General features: G+C 42.9%; 1 protein-coding gene across 2 annotated transcripts in view; it reads left to right on the top strand.

Annotated features, from left to right (window-relative positions):
* LOC147706986 (cytochrome P450 2K1-like) overlaps positions 1 to 20,381 on the top strand; it is a 636,943-nt gene that overhangs the window by 81,942 nt on the left and 534,620 nt on the right. For both annotated transcript variants that reach the window (XM_086926218.1, XM_086926219.1), the window contains exon 2: positions 11,861 to 12,023. In XM_086926218.1, the coding sequence (XP_086782344.1) occupies positions 11,861 to 12,023 (163 nt within the window). The remainder of the gene's footprint in view (positions 1 to 11,860; positions 12,024 to 20,381) is intronic.

Here is a 20,381-nt window from a genome sequence, read left to right as displayed (position 1 = left end):
ACCTCAATGTACAAAAAATGTTGCTAAGACAATGAGGGTTTTAAGTTATAGTAGTCACATATCATCAATACTTGAAGACATTATATGTTGAGGTGCATGATTGGGGAAAAATCTAAATCAGGATTTAAAATGCAATGGATGGGGTTGTCTGTACTAACAATACTTTACTGCTACCCAAAGGAACCTTTGCTTGCAAACTTAGAATACTAATAGATTGAGAAAAAAACAAGGCTCTAAACCCATGACTTTCAGTTACTAGTGAAGAGCAGACTGTGTGGTATTAAAAAGACTGCAGCTTATAAACTGTAACTAACAAAAAAGATCTCTGTGTCAAAAGAGGTAACCCACTTACCTAACTACATAACATGCAAATCTGTGATCTTTTTGTACAATGTGCTTTGTAACAGGTGCACTAACCATACATGCTAGTTTATGAGTCAAAACTTTGACTAGACAAAACAGAGATCTCTCCAGTAAATACATTAACCTCCAGAGTTATCTTACAATTACTAATATATCTAGAAATGTGTTGGGCACATAAGGATCCCTGCAGCAGATCCCTTAACCCATAAGCTATTTTAAAAAGCACCCTAAATGTGGAACAAATAAGTAGAACAGATTTACTGTCACATTTGTCATTGTTCCAGAAATAAATGTGTAACTTGACTGTCAGACTTTACTTTTCATGACCATGCCCCAGGTGACATCGCCCCCTTTCCTCTGCTACACCATGCTGCCTCATTTTTAGTTTCCCAGCGAAATTGTTTCCCAATTCCAACACTTGGCAGTGTTCCAGGAGACCAAAGCCATTAAACATTTAACAAAAGTATTTTTTTTGTTAAATACAGCCATGTTTCCCTTGAGGAAAATGGACAACATTTAAAGAAATACTTTATTTAAAAGAAATCACAGGCCACCCTTTGTCGTGATGGCAATCGGGAGTTTTTGACCGACCTCATAAATAGTAATGAGGTAAGTTGAATTGCGCCCCAGTGTGAATGTTGATTTTGTGGATTGACTTAATAGTACATTGGTCAGTTTACAATCACTTTTCCCCAGTCATGTTTTGTACTTCTGGTGCGTAGTGCATTGTTTCAAAGCACAGGATTTTTATTTTTATAGCTACTCCCGACTATGCAGTTCATATGTCAATGACTGAAAGTGAATTATTCTGGAGTTTTGCATGGTGTCTTGGTTGACGTCAATCTGGCACAACACTGGTTTCCCAGTTGGTAGAAAGCCATGAGTCTTCACCCACGTAGGTTTGAACAGAAGAGCATTTTCTATCAGAATATTGCTTGTAAACTCCTGTGGCTTCAATGAGATATGGCATATTTCCCAAACTACTGTGAGCATTTGTTTGAGTCATTCCTACAGTGCGGGTTTCAGTTTGTATTTGGGCAGGTCAAATGGCAAAGCATTTGCCAAATAGTTATGCAAACAAGGGACGTTTCCATTGCAAATAAACATGTTTTTAGTTGTTGCATGCAAATTCAGTCAGCCGCAAAACTTTACTCCAGTCATCCTCCTGATGTAACACAAAGGACTGATTATGAGTTCAGCAGATTCTTGGCTGCCACCCCGGTGGTGGCAGTCCAATGGCGGTGAGCCATCCAGCGTAATACGAGTTGGGCGCCGTGGCTTTGTGAAGACCGCCATCGAACCACTGGCACTGTTTTTAGTTGTTGCATGCAAATTCAGTCAGCCGCAAAACTTCACTCCAGTCATCCTCCTGATGTAACACAAAGGACTGATTATGAGTTCAGCAGATTTTTGGCTGCCACCCCGGTGGTGGCAGTCCAATGGCGGTGAGCCGTCCAGCGTAATACGAGTTGGGCGCCGTGGCTTTGTGAAGACCGCCATCGAACCACTGGCACTGCCATCACACCGCCGACTGGCTGGGTCAACGTTGGGGGATGATAGCCTCCATAGGGCAGTATAGAGGTGCAACACTGCTGTCTGTATTAAAAGTTGGCTATCCCTTAAGCAGACCGCAGCAGGCAAGACTGCTGCCTTAAGGTCATCAGAGAGAAAGGATTTGGGGTGCATACTCATCCCTTTCCAGTTCTTTGCAGCAGATTTAGAGGTAGATTCCTTTCTCCAGGTCCCCCCTACACTGCAGCATCTTCACCCCGAAGAACATGGCCCATTCTGCAGCAAAATCCATGTAAGTATTTTGGTACTATATACCCATTACTGGGACTGTCGACATATGGCTCTGACTCTGGCAATGGGTATATGGTATTTTCCTAGAGATATCATGCATATGTGTGCTTTTGACACATATGCAGTCGGACTGTACACACAGCCATCAATATAGAAATACATTGCACACCACCGCAAGACTGCCACAACGCCTGCCCCTCTGCAAACTTGTAATTCAGTGGTCTGAATGCCAAAGTCGCAGCAGTCTCCTAGCAGTCACTGACGCGGTCCTTTGGCTGTCGAATGACTGAACTCGTAATAAGGCCAAAACTATCATAAAAGCTGTTCTATGTCCTCATTTTGTCATTGCCTTTAGCCACCTCTTTGTGGATGGTTAATTATGAAGAACCTCCCATTGATATCAAAGATTTTGCAAAAAGTGCATCAGAAGCTTGATGCAAATTGTGGACCTCTATGACGAGGGCCTTGAAATTCCGCCTATTCTCCTTTCCTTTTATGTTCTTCTTTTCTATTTCTAGCACTTGTTCACTGACTCTTCGTGCTTTCTGTCATTTATTTTCGTCCTTTTGCTCTTTTTGGCACTTATTTTCTTCCTTTTTTGCCCTTTTTGGCACTTAGTATTTTTATTTCTTTATTTCCACTTTTTGTATTCTTTCCTTGCCTTGTGTTGCACTTGCACACTCTTTGTTTTCTAATTATCTCTTGAAATTCTTCTTTTATTCATTTATTCTGGCCTTTTCCGGTGTTTCTGCACCTCTTTTAGCTTTATTTTCGATTCTCTTTTTCTTTTGCCTGTCCTCAAAATGGCCGCCTGCTTTTTCTCTTCTCCTATTGGCTCGTTCGCCTGATCCTAAAATGGCCGCCGATATTCTCACGATATTTCGGGGCCAATCCTCATTCGCCTGACCTTAAAATGGCCGCCCTTCTGTTCTGCTCGCTGATTGGCCCTATCCGCCTGGTTCCAAAATGGTCGCCGAGGCTCTTGCGCCAATTGCTTCAATTTCACGCGCTTGGTGTCTGCGCTTACCGGGCTCAGTCGGACGTTTCCATTCAGTGATCGCGGTTGTCTCTCGCATCGCTGCACCTCACTCCTTCAATTTCTCTGTACTTTCCGTGACGATGCAAGTCCAAGGTGGGCTCTTGGCTGTCGAATGACTGAACTCGTAATAAGGCCAAAACTATCATAAAAGCTGTTCTATGTCCTCTGTGTGGATGGTTAATTATGAAGAACCTCACATTGATATCAAAGATTTTGCAAAAAGTGCATCAGAAGCTTGATGCAAATTGTGGACCTCTATGACGAGGGCCTTGAAATTCCGCCTAGTCACACCCCTTCCTCTCTTATGAGGCTGCCTAAGTCTCATACTGAAGTTAATACAGGTAAAGCAATTAAATGGTGCCTCTAAGAGAGCTGGCCTAGCTCTACCAGGAATATAATCCTGTCCTTATATTTGGACAACTCAGCTACAAAATCCATGGATAATGTTTGCCAATGCATGAGTGGATTGGGTTCTGGCTGTAACAGAGCCGCAAGTTGTGAATGGGTATTTTCAGACAAAAAGGGTATAAAGTCGAAATGCACCTACGGGCATCTGAAAGCACTCTGGGCCACCAAAAATACCTTTGGAATCTAGTTGCAATTTGAAATATACCCAGATGACTTGTCATCTGGGGCCAGATGTACGAAGCCTTAACAAACGCCCACATTCTAAGAATCATACATGTTTGCGACTGGAAAAATGCCTTTTTCTATGGACAAAATGCCATTCGATAACTAGTTACCAAATCCTACTTTGCATTTGCGATTCAATATTTGGAAGGGGCGTGTTTAGAGAAATTCCAGTGACAAAACAAGAATACTTTACCACAGTGGTGGCTCCTTCGCTAAGGCAGAGAAGCATCTCCCACTGCTTTGCAGCAGTGAAATGAACAAAATAAAATGACAATAACTCCAGGTTATTATAATTTTAGTTCTTCCCTGATGCTGCAGCTTTGCGGGTTGAGCGGGGCTGCTCTGCTGACAGAGCAGGAGAGGAGTAGTTTGCACAGCCAAACATTCATGCGCACTTTGCATGTTCTCCACCCAGGCTGCATTACAGCCTGGCTGGAGAACATGCCCAGGCTCTTATTCCCTAGCTGAGCGCCAAACCACGGAGCTCAGATCAATCACAGTGCTGCATTGCAGCAATGTAATTGGCTCAGGGGTGCCTCAGCTTGGGTGTTCCCTGTTCTTGTAACACTGGCCAGGAGATACATTGGCTCGATGACGGAGGAGAGGCGCTGTGAGGAAATATGTTTTTTTTCTTTTTTTAAACCCCTTTCACCCCCACCCATATGTGTACCTCCTCTTTTCGCGGATTCTTTTTGTTAGCCCTAGGACTCTGAGCACTTTGCCACTGCTGACCAGTGCTTAGGTGCATATGCTTCGTAGGTTTTGAAAAGGAGCATACAATTGAACATAATACCTTCATTAATTTTTTTCTCAAATTATACACAATGGTATGGGATTCACAAAATACATGCAGAAATAGAGTGCAAGGAGTCTTGAGATTTCTTATTTTCAATTATTCTTTATTTGTAGTCAACTGCATCAGCCCAGCCAACACGGTTCGTCCAACATGGACCACATCAGGGCTGAAAAAACAATAATAAAACATAGTCACTTAAAATATCTCATATACACCAACAGGTTAGTAAAACCTAGGTGCAAAGATTAGATAGACATGAAATACAAAAACAGCCATAACAAATCAACCTTTGAATGAGCAAACATCAATAATCCAAGAGAATTGCTACCTTTCATCAAGGACTCCCTGCCTATATACAATCTCAATATATTATTACAAATAACAATTGATTGGTTAATGAAACACAGCAGCATTATAACTTCAAAAAGTGACTCCCATTCCTAAAAGTCAGACATGGATAATACAACACAGATTACATTTTTAGTCTCAAAATTTCAAATTGCACAAGTTCAATCGGCCATTATTGAGACAATACATATATTTATCAAAAGCTGAAAATAAAGGAGAAATTATCCTATGAAGATCTAAGGGTCCTCCTCAGTATAGCCAGAAACAGAAATTACTTTCTGGTTGAATGTAGACCAATAACAGTCTGTTGAAAAAGGCAGCACCAAAATCAAATTCTCAAGACAGACTCACTTGGAATTATGTTTTTGAAGATCACCCAGATGCTTCTCCATTATAACTACTGTGGCGTCTGTTAGATAAAGACTTTGAAGGAATTAATGCCTTCTAATCAAACTAGAAAGGAACAGGAAATTGTTTACTAATAAAGTTCAGTCATCACTCTTTCAATGGTTAGATTAATATTATTATACCAAGGTATGCCAACAAATTAGTTATCAATTTGAGATCTATAAGTCCTCATAAAACAATTTTAATTTCTGGTTAAATATATAGACCACTAACCATAGGACTAACATCGCAGCACCCAGATTTAAGGATTCTCTTCATTGTGACCAGAAATAGTTTAAATTATGGTTAAGTATAAAGACCATTGACCATATGACAAAAAATATCAATACCCAAATAAATCTTTCAAAAATAGAATCACTTGAGATTATCATATTGATGATCACAGAGAAGCTTAATTTATTGCCAGATGTATGGTCAATGCGCTGGGGATCACCGTTGCATCTGTTCAACAAAATCCTAAAAGGATAATTGCCTTAGATCATTGCTAAAAGACAAGAGAAATATATTTTCTATTTTGGATCAAATATCAACCTTCCAGAAGTGGAGGTAAATAAGGCATTCACAAATGTAATCCCAATTTTAGGTCAGTCCCTCAAGGTTCCACCCTCCATGGATCACATGTGTCTACTTCACTTGGGTGAGTATACCTTCCTAAAAGTCCACTTAAGATTATGCAAGATGGGAATAGTAACTAATTAAAAATAGTTCCATGGCCAAGTATGGTTTCCCCTAATAACAACCTTTTTGGACAAATATAAGGGTCTAAGAACCAGCAAGGTTACTTTGTCCACACATCTAAAATACTAGCAAGTGATCACAAAATGTGAGGGTTAACAATAGAAATTCCTTAATACACTTTTAAGCCGTAAGTCCTAATAAGGAAGGAGTGGCAGATCAAGTTTTATATCTTTGAATTGGTAATGATAAATACTCTTTACTAGTAAATCTGGATTTAACATTACTGTTTTAGAAATGCCACATTAAGAAAGTGGACACTTCTCAGCTCCCCTATTGCTCTGTCGTCTGCAGCCTTTCCCCAATACACGTCTGGGGTGCGTACCATCTATACTTTGTGTGTTCCCTCTAGACAGCCACAAACACAGGAAGGTTAGGCGTGACAGAGAACTCATCTGCATTCTGTTAGCTCTTCAAGGGCAGGGCTTGCCCCCATCTTGAAGTCTCAGGGACATCAAAGACTTCCTACAACCCTACACCAACACCTGAACTCTGCCACCTGATGTCCTGTCCAGTGCCAATCCAGTTCTGGGCCCTTGAAAGTGAGCTTTTGCTGTGCTGGCCAATTAAAATTGACACGTCAATTACTTTTCACCAGTCAGAACCGAGGCACCTCCTTTGCTCCTGATGCAGTTGCTTTTTGAGGACATCCCTTTGACGTACTGCACAGCTCAACAATGAGATGACGACACATCACCTGCATCAAATAGGAGTTCATCGACGATGCCTTCACTGACTGCATGGATCAGAACCAACGTATCGCCTCCATCCACAGGATGGACGATGATGCATCACCTCCTCTGCTGCTCTCATTGAGCCTTTGACATCTCCATCAATGCACTTTTTCAGCAGGACCTGTGTAAGTGCTGCAGCTGACCTACCTGACTGCGAGCTGAGCTCGTCATGAGCAGCGAAGGGGTTAAACAAAGATCTTCTTCAGGACTGAGAAAGTTGTGGACACATTAAGGCAGTTGATTCCTGTCTGGTTTTCTCCCAGGGAGTTTCAGATTCCTTAGAGGGCAACTCCAATTTCATCGTATTGCCCTTCAAGTTTGTTTGACGGTAGAAACCTTCTTCGTCCTTGTGAGGGTTCTGTTCTGGATCTCACGGACACATTGGTGTCTAGCCTGTGTGGTGGATTTACGCTTAAATGGCATCCATCTTGTGGGTTCAATCAGTGTCCTTATTAAGTAGAATCAAGCTCCTCAATCTGGGTTCTTATTCTCTGCATGATCTTGTGTCACTCCATCAGCAGTCAAAACCGCTAATTCGGTAAGTCACCAATGCTCATTGTGTCTACCTTGAGTACATGCTGGTGAGGCAGCTGTAGATGATGGTCCGAACTGACAACATTCATGATAATCAGAGCCTTGGAGAAGTGTTGCTGGGAGGGAGCACCCTGAGCACAGGGCCCTGTTTCTCCAGTTTTTGGTTGCCTTATCACAGAAATGAGGGTACCAGTTGTGCTTTTTATTTATTTCAAACAACATTCAAGATGACCAGTGAAATTTGGCAAACTTAGTGGACTTCTTCACAAACACCTGAGCCAACGTGCTCGTCTCCTCAATAGCTGGCTTCCACACAAGTGGCTCTCTTGATTACTTTTGCTCATTTTTTTTTTTTACTGTGATCTTTAAGTCACTGATCTTTAATTTTTGTAACATTTATTTATCTATTTAACTAACTCAGTTTACTTCCTTCTTTATTTTCTATATTGCCATTTTGATCAGTTGTCACGCACACACATTACACGTATATTCTTTGGAAGAAGCTTTGGTGCTGGAGCTAGCTACCAGTGCCCAGCCAAGCCAAGGTTCAAGAAGTTAGGAGAGAAGGGTTGAATTTGGATGTACAAAAGATCTGGTGTATTTATTGTTGAAACATCCTAATGATAGGTAAGGTGGAATGTGTAAAAAAAGAGCCAGATGAGCCTGTCTTGCTAGACAAAAGTTGATGCAGTAGATTTTTGAGTATGAGGAGGGCAAGGTCAGAAATGACGAATCAGAATTGAGAAAGAGAGGTTTAGTAAGAAATCAGAGCAACATGGAAAGAATTTCTAAGGGTATATGTTCTGGAGTTCAGAATGTCTGGTGGCATGACCAGAGGCTTTGGTTTAAGATACAGTGACAGAAAAACTAAAACGTTGATGAAGAGGAACTCAGCATCAATAATGCAAGAATTAAAGGGGAAATATATTTGAGGCAATTTTAAAGATAATAGCTGCAATTCTTCAACTACGGTCTGGGCCATCAGTGTGGTTTGTAGAGAAGTGTGGGAGAAATATATGTAACAATATTGTTCTACTTGGGATAACTATGTTTTTCACAGCCATCAAAATGAGCATTCAGATTAGATGATGCAAAGGGGCAAAAAGGACTGCTGAGCTGCCATTAGGAAACTAACTTTAGAGATGTGCAGGTGAATGCCAGTACATAGAGAAGTATCTATTGGTGTCTTCGGTGTTTAGAAGGAAGATAGTAGGCAGGGGATCTGTGGTCAGAGGTAGGAGATGCAGCACTAAGGTTATGGTAATGGTTCCATTTAATCAATGGGAGGGAGCATGGCCATTGCTCACATTTAACAGTAGAATGAGATTTGTAGCAGAGAAAAGGAGCTGAGATAGATTGTTTCATGTTTCCTGTTTTGTGGAGACAATACATCACTTAGTTTGATAGGCCTTTTCATGCCATATGCTTTGTTTTCTCCAATCCTCAGGGGGCTTCAGAACATCAGGAACATAGTGGCCTGGTAGCAGAAATTGTGCCTTGTTTGATAAAGATGTTTTGGCTTCTGTTTTCCTGCTTTTCCCTGATGACTTGTGCCACAATCATTTTTTCTCTTTACTTGTATAGTCGTTGAGGGAACTGGAGCGCACATTGTACGAAGCAACATGATGCCACATGATTACCACTGGGTGGGAAGGCCCATGTTGCATACTACATGGACAATTGAGTCTTTACAAATCCCTAAGTTCCTACAACAAATTAAACCGGACTAGTAGACATCACCTTGAGAGTTCACTCATCAAGGGGACAGGGGCACTGCCATATAAAATTAGATCTGTTGGAGAGTTGAGATCTCACGTGGTTTTTTCCTGAGATTCACCGTTGGTAGCGAGTATCCTCGGCCCTTTGTTTATCTTTGACGTGACGAACACCATGACCTTTGTTTGGAGCCCGGGACTTTGTTCGTTTTCGACTGCCATACTTTGAAGGATTTCCTACAGTCTGTCCTGGGGACCCGTGGACTCTCCGTGCCCTCACTATATCCGGAGCTCGTCTTAGGCATCTGCTTTTCTTGAGATGCCTCTGGATGGAACGGCCATACACAAAATGTATCTGATTTGGGATCTGTGCCACCAACTGAATATATGTGAATATGAGTTGTTACTGCCTTGCCTTGTTTCTTTCCACTTGTGTAGTTTAGCAACAGAGATTTATATTTTTAGTTCCCTGAGGAAGGTGATGGGTACTAGGTAGCCCGAGCACCGAAACGGGTGTCGGCACCGTGCAAGATAGAGACCTTTGGGCTAAGATTCCCAGCAAATATGTAGGCACTATTGCCCATTTCAATATTTAACTTTCGGTCTCTGCCCTCCCCCCTCCCTTTTTCCCCTTGCATTTTTTTGTGTATATTTATTGTGTCAATGCCATATGTGAGTTGGTTTGAATGTTTGTGTAGCTAGACGGATGTGAGCATTTGTGGATGTGTTTGAGGTCCGTTTTTTATTGCTGATACCTCTGTGTGTGGGGATAATATATCTTCAGTTGTTTACTGGCTTGAAAATAGCCTAAAAGAATCAGAAAATTAATTTGTTCTTCGGAATGTCTTTGCAGCACATTATATATTTGTTCTTTGTATGTCTATTTTGTTTTTTGATGTACTTCTTGACAAATTAAATTGACTGTATTTATTGCATTTCTAATACATTTTGCTTATTTGTATTACAATTTTTGTATCCACTGTGTGTCGCATTCTCCCCGAGGTTGTATCTAGCTTTGTTTTTTGTTATCATTTTTGAGACGTGGTTACGTTCCAGTATTATCTTTTGGAAGGTGACACCCTTATCCCTCGTCTGCGAGGGTGGTCTCTTTTTTGTTTGTGAGTATTTTCCCTGTATTTAATGCTTGAGAAAACTGTCTGTGGAGTCTGTATTTTGCAAAGGCCTCCATACTGTGTCGTTACATTTTTAAGGCATAATCAGCCTTGTCTGAGTGTATACTCAGACAGCCTGATAGCATAGCACCAGCCACCATGAATTGGTAAAGAGTTTTTCTGAATGTTCCTCAGGAAAACCTTCTACTTTCTCCTACCCAGATCTTATTCTGAGTAAGGGCTCTGGCACTGCTTAGTTATCCTAGCACCGTTCAACTCGCCAAAAGAGTTGTCAATCACCGCTCATGCTCTCTTTGGGAATTTAGATCATGTTGAGAGGGATTTGAATGCTTCTTTCCAAACCCTTAATAGATGGGGCAGTTGGCAATATTAGAGCATTAGTCACTTTTTATGTTGAATCTCTATTTTGTAATGAAGGGAATGACTCCAGAGGGAACAGAAGCTTCAGGGGCCTAAGGTAGAAGGGTTTGTGGGTAACATTTCTAAATCTGTACAAAGATTATCCCTTTAATCAAACTGGATGTATCTAGCAAAGCTATGGTAGACTGTGGTGTTGGTGGAGCCCAGATCCTAATAACTCTTCTTGCACCACTGCACATCAACTATCCCATACTGTATCCCAGGCTTGCTGAATGTGGCGTCATTGACACAGCACTTCATTTGCGCATGGCAGAAACCAAACAGTTAGCCTTAGTATTTATACTTGCAAGTCAAGACCAATGACCTGTGGTGTTCCTGTTTATGGTCTGGTTTAACAGCACAGCTGTTGTCAGAAAATTAAGTGAGCATTACTAGAGAGGGGCTTTGGCTCCACCCACATGTTGGGAACCAGGAGCACATGTTTTGTTTGGGTAGAAGTTATGTGCTTCCTCAAAAATGTGCTTGCCCTCCAGACAGCAGGAAGTTACCATAGGCAGGAGGAAGCAACCTAAGCGTGAACTTTGAAAGGCACACGCATGCGGTAATCCTAAGAAATTGTCTCATATATCTAGATAATTAATTTTGTTTTTCTATAGCAGCAGCACAGATGGGAGGACAGTCATTAACCTACATGTCTTGCTTGACAGTGCAAATGACACCAAACCTTTTGAACTACACCAATAGTATTTTACAGTTCTTTGATTCCACACAAATACATATCTATTTTCATAATATTGGCATGCAGATGTCTTTCTCACCCTACACCCTGGTACTACTACTCCTTCACACGTCACTCCCTCCCTCTCTCTCAATAAGTCTAGATCTACAATCGTGTGGCTGGTGGCAAGGAGGCTGTATATAAATATCAATGACAGAAATATTGTGTGACATTAACATTATGTTCTAAATATTGTTTACAAAATGAATGTGGCTATTCTTGTACAATACCAGGTTTTAATAGTTGGACTGTGTTCCTCAGTTAGTTAAAGCAAGGCAGCCTGGTAACTGGCTTGAGAGTTTTGTCCTCTCATTTAATAAAGAATGCTATGACTGTAAGCAATGGAGAAGAGACTACTGGTAAGTATCCATGGTCTTATTTCTATTATATTTGTTAGGTGCGGCAAGTTTTCAAATACATTAAATAAAACTTGTGACAACTTTTGCAAAATTGGAAATTGTTTGTTTCTCTTGCATTGTAGTTATACAAGGAATATGGACCAATATACAGCGTTCAGATGGGAAGGAAGAAGTGTGTTGTATTGGCGGGTTACAAGACAGTGAAGGATGCCCTCATAAATCACGCAGAAGAATTTGGGGAAAGAGAGAGAATCCCTATATTTCAAAAAGCAGATAAAGGCCATGGTAAGCGTACATTACTACCATAGTACTAGACTGAGATTATTGTGCAGAAAAAGAATCACCCCTTACGTTTTAGCATCAAAGAAGATCGATTTGCCTATATCTAATGAAGTACACGAGATTCAGATATGTGCACCTAATTTTGCATGGGCGGATACGGAAATTTCTAAATAATATCAGATCGAATTTCCAAATATGTATGCATTTCCGGATAATTAACGATTTGTGTAAGGAGAGAAATGATAACTAACGAATAAACAGGGAGCACAAGAGCATTTTGAATTCGATTTACATATATGCACACATTTACGTTTAAATATATGTACACACCCACACACATCAAGAAAGTTTTTACATAGCACAATAACGCGCTATATATTGATCTAATCAAATAATTACCCTTGCTAGTATTTTATGATAGTGAATGATATACCACAGTTAATTGCTTTCCTCTGCAACACCCCACAGCAAAAACACAATTAGTCTTTGTAACTAGAAGCTGTTGTTCTTCAACAGACCTTGTAATGTAACGTATCAATATATGAACACGAAGCCATTTTTTACTTGAACAATTGCAAATTAATATTTTAATTATTTACATTGCCCTTCCTTGTCATTGTAACATCTATTCTTTTGTAGCTAGCCCAAGGCAAACGTTTGGGAAACATTAAACCTCCCCCATATTCGTGGAAGTTTTTCTATAATTTGGTAACTCCTGACATTTGGTTGAGGTGAAAAAATGTTTTCCTAAAAAAACAAAAAAAAACTTCAGCTCTTGAATATAGATAGACAGATTTTATATTAGGGTTTCACATGTATGAATATTTAGTTATATAGAGTTTCTCTGAATGGATAAATACATCACGGTATCCACATCATATTGTTTAATTTACCTGGGCTTACAATAAAGTGCTATGCCTGTTAACAGCATTAATAACAAGCATTGGCATAGCCAATAGGTCTTGCCTTTATGACTATGTAAGTGTTTGTCTAATGCAGCACACAAGCTGCTAGTTTACAAACATTAGAAAGTAGAGAGAGCAACCGGTCACGTTTTATGTAACATCAGTAGTTGTGCTGGACAATTTTTTTTAATGTTTTTGCTTAAAGCTTTGTGCTTAGAAATTGATTTAAAAACAATTATGAAATATTCAGCATGTTCTAAGGCTTAGGTCATTTGTCTCCATAAATACATTTGTAGCATCCAAAGATGAGGCATGTAAAAGTCAGTGGTGCACTATATTTCTGTACTTGATGCTATAGTATATCCCTTGGAAGTGGGTTGCCCCTTAATTGTTCTGCAAACATGTGAAGTAGAACAGCCAAATATTTAATACTAGGCAATCGAAGTTCCTGCTTAGCCCCACATATGCCTTGCTTTGCAAGGACTGAGAGCTCCACTAGACCATAGAATTTTGACATGAATCAGTGGCCTGCAGCGTAAACACAGGTTTTAGCAGCAGGTATTATTCAATTATATTACGTCTCCTTGAGTAGGTTTGAAAAGACAAATACATGATCAAAATAGTGAAACCTGTAACTTTTTAATTCAGGCTGATAAGCATGCTGATGCAGAGTTATGTCCATGCCGTAGATAGTGCAACACTTGTGACGTACTAGGGGAGGAGCCCCAGTAGTCTGTTATGTTTTAAGTTGATAACTATTCAGTTGTTATGTCAGGTCAAGTCTGCCCCTGCATCTTCGAGGGCAGTATACTACTACAGAATACTCAACCTTAAGAGTGGTGCCCAGCTTCCTTGGCACATGCCCTTGGGCAAGGAGTCCTGCAGTCTCCAAGCAGCGTGAGTCCTGGGCAGAATATGAGGCAGGAGATGCGCTGCCCACACAGTCCTGTGATCTCAAAGGGGTGCGAGCCCTGTGGTGTCACGGTGGTGGGAGCCCTAGTAAATAGTATGTAGTCTGAAGAGGAGAGTCCCATGGTAGTATGAGCTTTTCTAGAGTCTTACAGGGGTGGGAGCCCTGGGGATGTCGTAGGTCCTCTTGTAGGGGGAAGGGGGGGGGGTGACTTGACACAGGAATTCAACTTGGTGCAAAATCATGCAACCATTACTCTTCTCTCAAGCACTCCCATCCTGAGCCGAAAGGCACACCTCATGGCTGGGTGCCCATTTTTCAGTTGCCTGTGGCCTTGGTTTTATGCTATGAGTACAGGAATCCCAAAGGGAAGTTTGCCAAGTAGACAAATGTTGCTAACAGGGCTGCAGTCTGGTGTGTACTAGCAGCGGTGCAAGGGGCGACGGTGTGCACTGATGCATCAAGACCTTTCACTGTTCCCTGTGTCGCTCTGAGATCTCCGCACTGACAGGGCCACCTGAGAAAGAAAGAGGAGCTGAGATGAGCGGAGCAGAGAATGGTCAATAGGGGAGCACAGGGCATCATTCGAGAGTGACATCCGACACTTCAGGTCCTTGCGGCACTAATGTCTACTTTAGCACCTAGAATCCGGCGGCGTCAAAGAGGAGTGAAACTATCAAATCCCTCTACAGAACGGGGCTCTCTTTTACTGCAGGGGAGTGACGACAACTTTAACTGTGTAAAAGAGGTGCCCCAGCATCGTAGACAAATTATGAGAGTATAAGTGACGTGTTCACTTCAGAGGCCTTTGTGAAACAAAAGATCACCTTCAAGACCCCTCCAATCCCAAATAAGCATTTACAATGCTATAGGAATCGCATTTACGCAAACCCTATTGCTTTGGAAACGGGAGTGCGGGTGGACGAGAAGGCACGAACGGGAGTGCAGGAGGGTTGGAGGGCGAGAAGTCACTGACTGCGGGATGGGGGGCATGAGAAGAAAATAGTGTTTGAAGTAAAAGGGCCAGTAACCATGGAAGGATACAAATGACGACATGACCGTCATGAGGAGGGACTAACAAGCCTAAAACCAATCGGAAGGCAGAATTTAGGACCAAAGCTAATGAAAAAGATGGGCCGAGAGTGGGTGGAGCTTCCATGAAGGTTCCACGCTATACTGAATACTGCATGCCTTGCAAAACGATCAGCACATGCGCTGCAACGCTAGGCTCGACCTTTAAATGGGACCATTCCGGCTAATGACTCTTTCAAAGGCTAAACAAAAGCATCTTCATCCTTCTGCCTCTAAAATACATATTAAATTAAACCAATCAGCTACCTCCATATTCTGTTATTGTTTCTTTTGACCCTAATCGTCTTGCATAAAGCTGATCTTTATTGTAAACATATTCTAATATATTCTGAAATCTTTACATTTAGTCTCTTGGTGAGATCTCCAAAGCTTTGTTAACAGGGCTCTTCCTCTTAGCATTGATATAATTATTGATTTTTGGATGCCAAAATTGTATTGATCCAATGCTGATGAATAACCAAGTAAAGCTGTTGTTGCTCCTCTTGGAACTGTGATTTACATTTTATACTCCATAGATAAGAAGACTACTTTTAGCCAGAGCCACATGATATGTATCCAGCTCCCAATATCCATTTGAGAGCACCTGAAACAGTCCGGGATAATACTGGCATTTATTTTATTGGGAAACATTGGGGTGCTATATGGCATTTGTTAGGCCTGTCAGCTTTAGGGTGATCTTCCCTCTAACTTTTTGCCTTCTCCCCTCCTGTTTTGCTGAATTTATGTATGTCGGCCTTAAGACTGCTATTTACCACTGCTAACCAGTGCTAAAAAGCTTATGCTCACTCCCTAAATCATGGTAAAATTGGCTTACAACTGATTGACATTTTTAATTCGCTTATAAGTCCATAGTAAAGTGGGATTCCATACACCTAAAGTTGGTGAATTACATGTTACTAGTGAGTCTTCATCATGCATTGTGGCACTCACCTAAGTAGTTCTTTAAAACAGATCCCAGGCTTCCACTACAGCCTGTATGCATTCTAAACCCTAACTGCTAATTCAACCTGACAATATAAACCCCTTTCTAGGCCTAAAACGTCCTATTACCCCCTAAGGTAGGCCCTATACAGCTCACAGGCCAGGGTTCTATGGATACAAAAAGTTGGATATGTACTTTTAAGCTTTATATGTCCTGGTAGTGAAAACTCACCAATTCGTTCTTCACTGCTGGGGGACCTACGTCTCCCATCGGATAACAGCGGATTCCCATTTACATTTAATACATAGTAGTATTTGTCTGGAAAAGGCGTGCTTCATGACTGAGGTCTGTGTAACTTAAAATCTTCTTTAATGGTGAAGTCAGGTCTTCAGTTATAACTTCTGAAACTATCACTTTTAGAAAGTTTACATGTTCTTGCCCTGACCATTTGGTGCCTGCAGCCTGTTTCCTGGGTCACATGACTAGGTGTAGTTGGTAGTTGGCATTCCTCCCAAACAGCCACACAATAGAGGAATTAGGCATTGGAAGGAGGGGGCATCCAAAGCAGGATGGGTATGGAGCTGTGCAGTGCTCCACTTGCACTTCAAAGACCCTGCCTCAGCTCACCCACAAATGTACATGTAAATGTATGTGTCTTGTAAAGCGCACTGCTGCCCTGAGGCGTCGTGGCACTGTAGACCGCTGGGGAACCCGTCCTGGCTATCCCTGTGAGATGGTCCCTACTGGGTATCTCCAAGGTGAAACCAGGCATCCCCGGCGATTGTGTGGGGCCGTTGTAGAGATGAGGCAAGCTAATGCCCAGAGTTGCTGAGTGTGATCTCTGGTTAGAGTAGGCACCGAGGCGAGAATTATCGAGTCCGCTGACCCTGGTCCACGACCCTGCCGCGTGGGAATTGAACCCTGGTCCAGGGCCGTTCTCTGCTTCCGGGTCTGCCGCCTCTAACCAGTGAGCCACACCACTCCACAAAGAACTTCACACTAGCCTATTGTGACTGTAAATAGACTGGGACCAGAGTAGGATGCAGGAAATTCTGAACATTTCAGTGGTGGGAAATACTCCAGAAATGTCTTCACTTCATACCCAACATCTGTTATAATAATGGATGGATGTCATTACAAGGCATGCTTTTACAATGCATGCCATTACGACGCAACGTTTACAACGCAAGTCGTTACAATGACTTGCGTTGGGGGCGCTGGATAGTGAATAGTTTAATTTACTATTCCAACTCCAGTCCCCTTGGATAGTAGGGTAGGTGTTGGATAGTAATTAAACTATTCCCTATCCTAGAGAGCCCTCCAGCGCAATTCGTTGTAATGACTTGCGTTGTAAAAGTTGCGTCGATATGGTAGTGCGTTGTAAAAGTTGCGTTGTAAAGGATGTTTCCCATAATAATAGAACCCTCAGACGCACTCTGCAGTTTACTTATGGTAAGTGATGTTTTTTTTTACTGTCATAACCTTTCAGTTTCACAGAGGTACCGTTTTGAAAGAATTGCACCAATGATTTCTGTAAATTGTGCTAAGCAAAGTCTATGTATCTATTTATCCATCTACCATCTATGGAGCTGCCACCAAAGAATTTGGATGTTAACTGCTATATTTAAAATACATTTCAGTCCACATTTGCTGAATAAATAGCCAAACACTCTTTCTCAATAAAGGAGTAATTGTGCTAAACCAGAGGTTGCCAATCTTTGGGGCATGACCCCCAGGGGGGCCATAGAGTCCTGGGAAGGGGCAGCTAATTCCCCAGCCTAACTTGTGTCTGGAATCCAAAACGTTTGCTTTTGTTTTGGTGTAATCGGTCAAGAAACAAACCGTGAGAGATCGGAATGCTAACTGTGGGGGTGCAGTGGGTGCCCGACTGGGCCTACAGCGTGGCGACGCTTGCGCAGCAGAAATAACGGACACACACACCTTGCTGTACTGGTGTGGACCGGAAGTGCCGTGCCACCTCCGTCCCTTTATTTAAAGCCTTCTGGCCACGCCTGGCCAGAAGGTGATACAATTGTGGGTAGTGCTTCCGGGGGCTCAGGCTGAGACCCTCGGAGCACTAGAGCGCTACATCCCTTCCCAACTTGGATTTTGAACATGAAATAAACTAAACAGTTCAGCATGCGAAGTCAACCAGTCTGTGGTTAGGCCGTGGGTTGGGCCTAAGATTGTATTGCCACTTGCCTCTCAGATGTGTCTGGTTTCGAGAGGGTCCTGGCGATATCGGAGATGTCTCTTCCGCCATGTCTGGGGTCAGGCATGCGCTGGTTGTGGCTGTGTTCCCTTCGTCTTCCCTCGCTGCCGATTGTTCATGGTCGGGGTTTTGCTCCCTCGGTGGTGGTATCTGTTTAAACCATGATATGTTTCGAGTTACTTCCTCTCCGTTTCGGCTAGCTGTGATTGCTGTTCCCCTGGTCTTTTTGATGATCCAGGGTTCTGGTTCGAACAGTGTTTTGAACTTTCCTCCTGGTCTCCTTGTTCGAATTAGCACTGTCTCTCCCGGGTTCAGGGTTCTTATCTGGGCTCTCCTTTTGCGGCTTGCCTTCTCGTTGGTCCTTCTTCTTCGTTCTTGTGTGCCTGCTGACGAGTATGGTGCAGGGGTCCAATTGTCGGCCATGGGTAGCAGGTCTCTCCGGGGTCCGGCCAACATCAAGGCCCATGGTGACTGCATGGTAGTACTGTGTGGAGTGCTCCTGTATTCCCTTAGGAAAGCTTGCAGTGCTTCTTCTGGGTCACTCCCTTCTGCTGATGATATTCGCAGCACCTTATTCACTGTCCTCATAAACCGTTCTACTTCGCCATTTGCCTGTGGCCATTGAGGAGTGATTCGGTGGTGTTTTATTCCCAGATTCTGCAGAAATTCTTGGAATTCGCCCCCTTGGAACGGGGGTCCATTGTCCGTCTTGATGATGAGCGGGATGCCGAACATTGCGAATGCCTTGCTGAGGATTGGGCGAATGTTCGCGAAACTGGTTGACACTGCTGTTTCCACTATGGGGTATTTAGTGTAACTGTCAATTAGTACTACGGTGATCTTTCCATCCGGGAAACTCCCAAAGTCTAGACTTAGCCACGCCCACGGCGACGGGGCATGGTCTTCTGTGATTACGGGAGCAGGTACTTCAGGGCTGCTGGTTATTTGGCATGCTCGGCACTCTCGTACAGTGGAGTCAACTCTCTCTTCCAAATTGGGGAACCATATTTTCTCACGTATCCTAGCTTTCATCCTGCGGGTGCCTTGGTGTCCTTCGTGTGCTAGGGCGGTCGCCCTCTCTTGTAGAGTCTTGGGATTAACTACACGGGCTCCTCTCAGTATCAGTCCGTTGTCAGCGCAACTGAGGTCGTTGTGGATTTTCCAGAATTGGTGCAGACGTGTTTTGTCCGTCTCGTTCCACCCGCTGACATCCTTTATGAAGTTCACCCATGATCCTGAATGTATGGCTGCTTTTGCCCGTTGGATGACTGCATCATTGTCATAGTGGGAAATGATGGTGTCAGCGGTTAACGCTCGGGGACATGCTCCGGTTGATATCATGTTAATGAATTCTTCGGTCTGGCTTTCTTGGTCCGCGTTGTGGGGTCCTTCTGCGAAAGGATGTCGTGACAGAAAGTCTGCCGGGTTTTTCGCCCCGGGTCGATAGACAAGGTCCATTTGATATTGTTGCACTTGGATGGCCCAGCGTTCAATTCTCGGTGGTGGGTGTGGTGCTGTTCCTCGGAACAGAGGGATCAGTGGTTATGGTCCGTCACCATTCTGAACGGGTGGCCAGATATGTAGAGGTGGAAGTGGGCGCAGGCCCATTTCACTGCCAAGGCTTCTCTTTCAATTTGCGAGTATCTCGATTCTGTCGCTGTCAAGGCTTTGCTTGCGAACGCAAGTGGGGCCCACACCCCTGGTTCTGCTTCTTGTGAGAGTAGGGCTCCCAGTCCCACTGGGCTAGCATCCACTAGTATCTCTGTGGGTTTCGCAGTGTTGAAGTAGGCCATTGTGGTGCTGTCTAATAGTGCATCCTTGATTTGGTGAAAGGCCCTGTCCTCAGTGTCTGTCCATTTCCACGAACATTCTTTCTTCGTCAGATTTCGTAGAGGCTCCGCGATCGTGGCTAAGTTGGGTATGAACCTTGCACAGTACTGCGCCATCCCTAAGAAACTCCTCACTTCGGATGCGGTTGTGGGTGCTGGAGCGTTCTTGATGGCGTGAGAGTTGCGTGGGTCCACCTTAACCCCTTTTGAGTCGAATACGTATCCAAAGAATTCGATTGACTTTCTGAAAAACTGGCATTTCTCTTTGTGTAGGTTAACGCCATATTGTGCGAGCCTCTGCAGGGTGGCTCTCAATCTGTGGTGATGCTCCTCACTCGTTTTGGCGTGGATCAGGATGTCGTCGCTTACGTTCAATACTCCTTGGAGGCCGGATAATATTTCCTTAATTGTGTTTTGAAAGATCTCAGCAGCGGACGATATGCCAAAATTCAGTCTCTTATACGCCTTAATCCTAGGTGCGTTGAGAAAGT

The sequence above is a fragment of the Lissotriton vulgaris genome, chromosome 6, assembly GCF_964263255.1.
Source record: "Lissotriton vulgaris chromosome 6, aLisVul1.2, whole genome shotgun sequence".
Classification (NCBI taxonomy): domain Eukaryota; kingdom Metazoa; phylum Chordata; class Amphibia; order Caudata; family Salamandridae; genus Lissotriton; species Lissotriton vulgaris.
The sequence above is the reverse complement of the archived record's forward strand: the minus strand, read 5'-3'. Positions and strand labels throughout refer to the sequence as shown.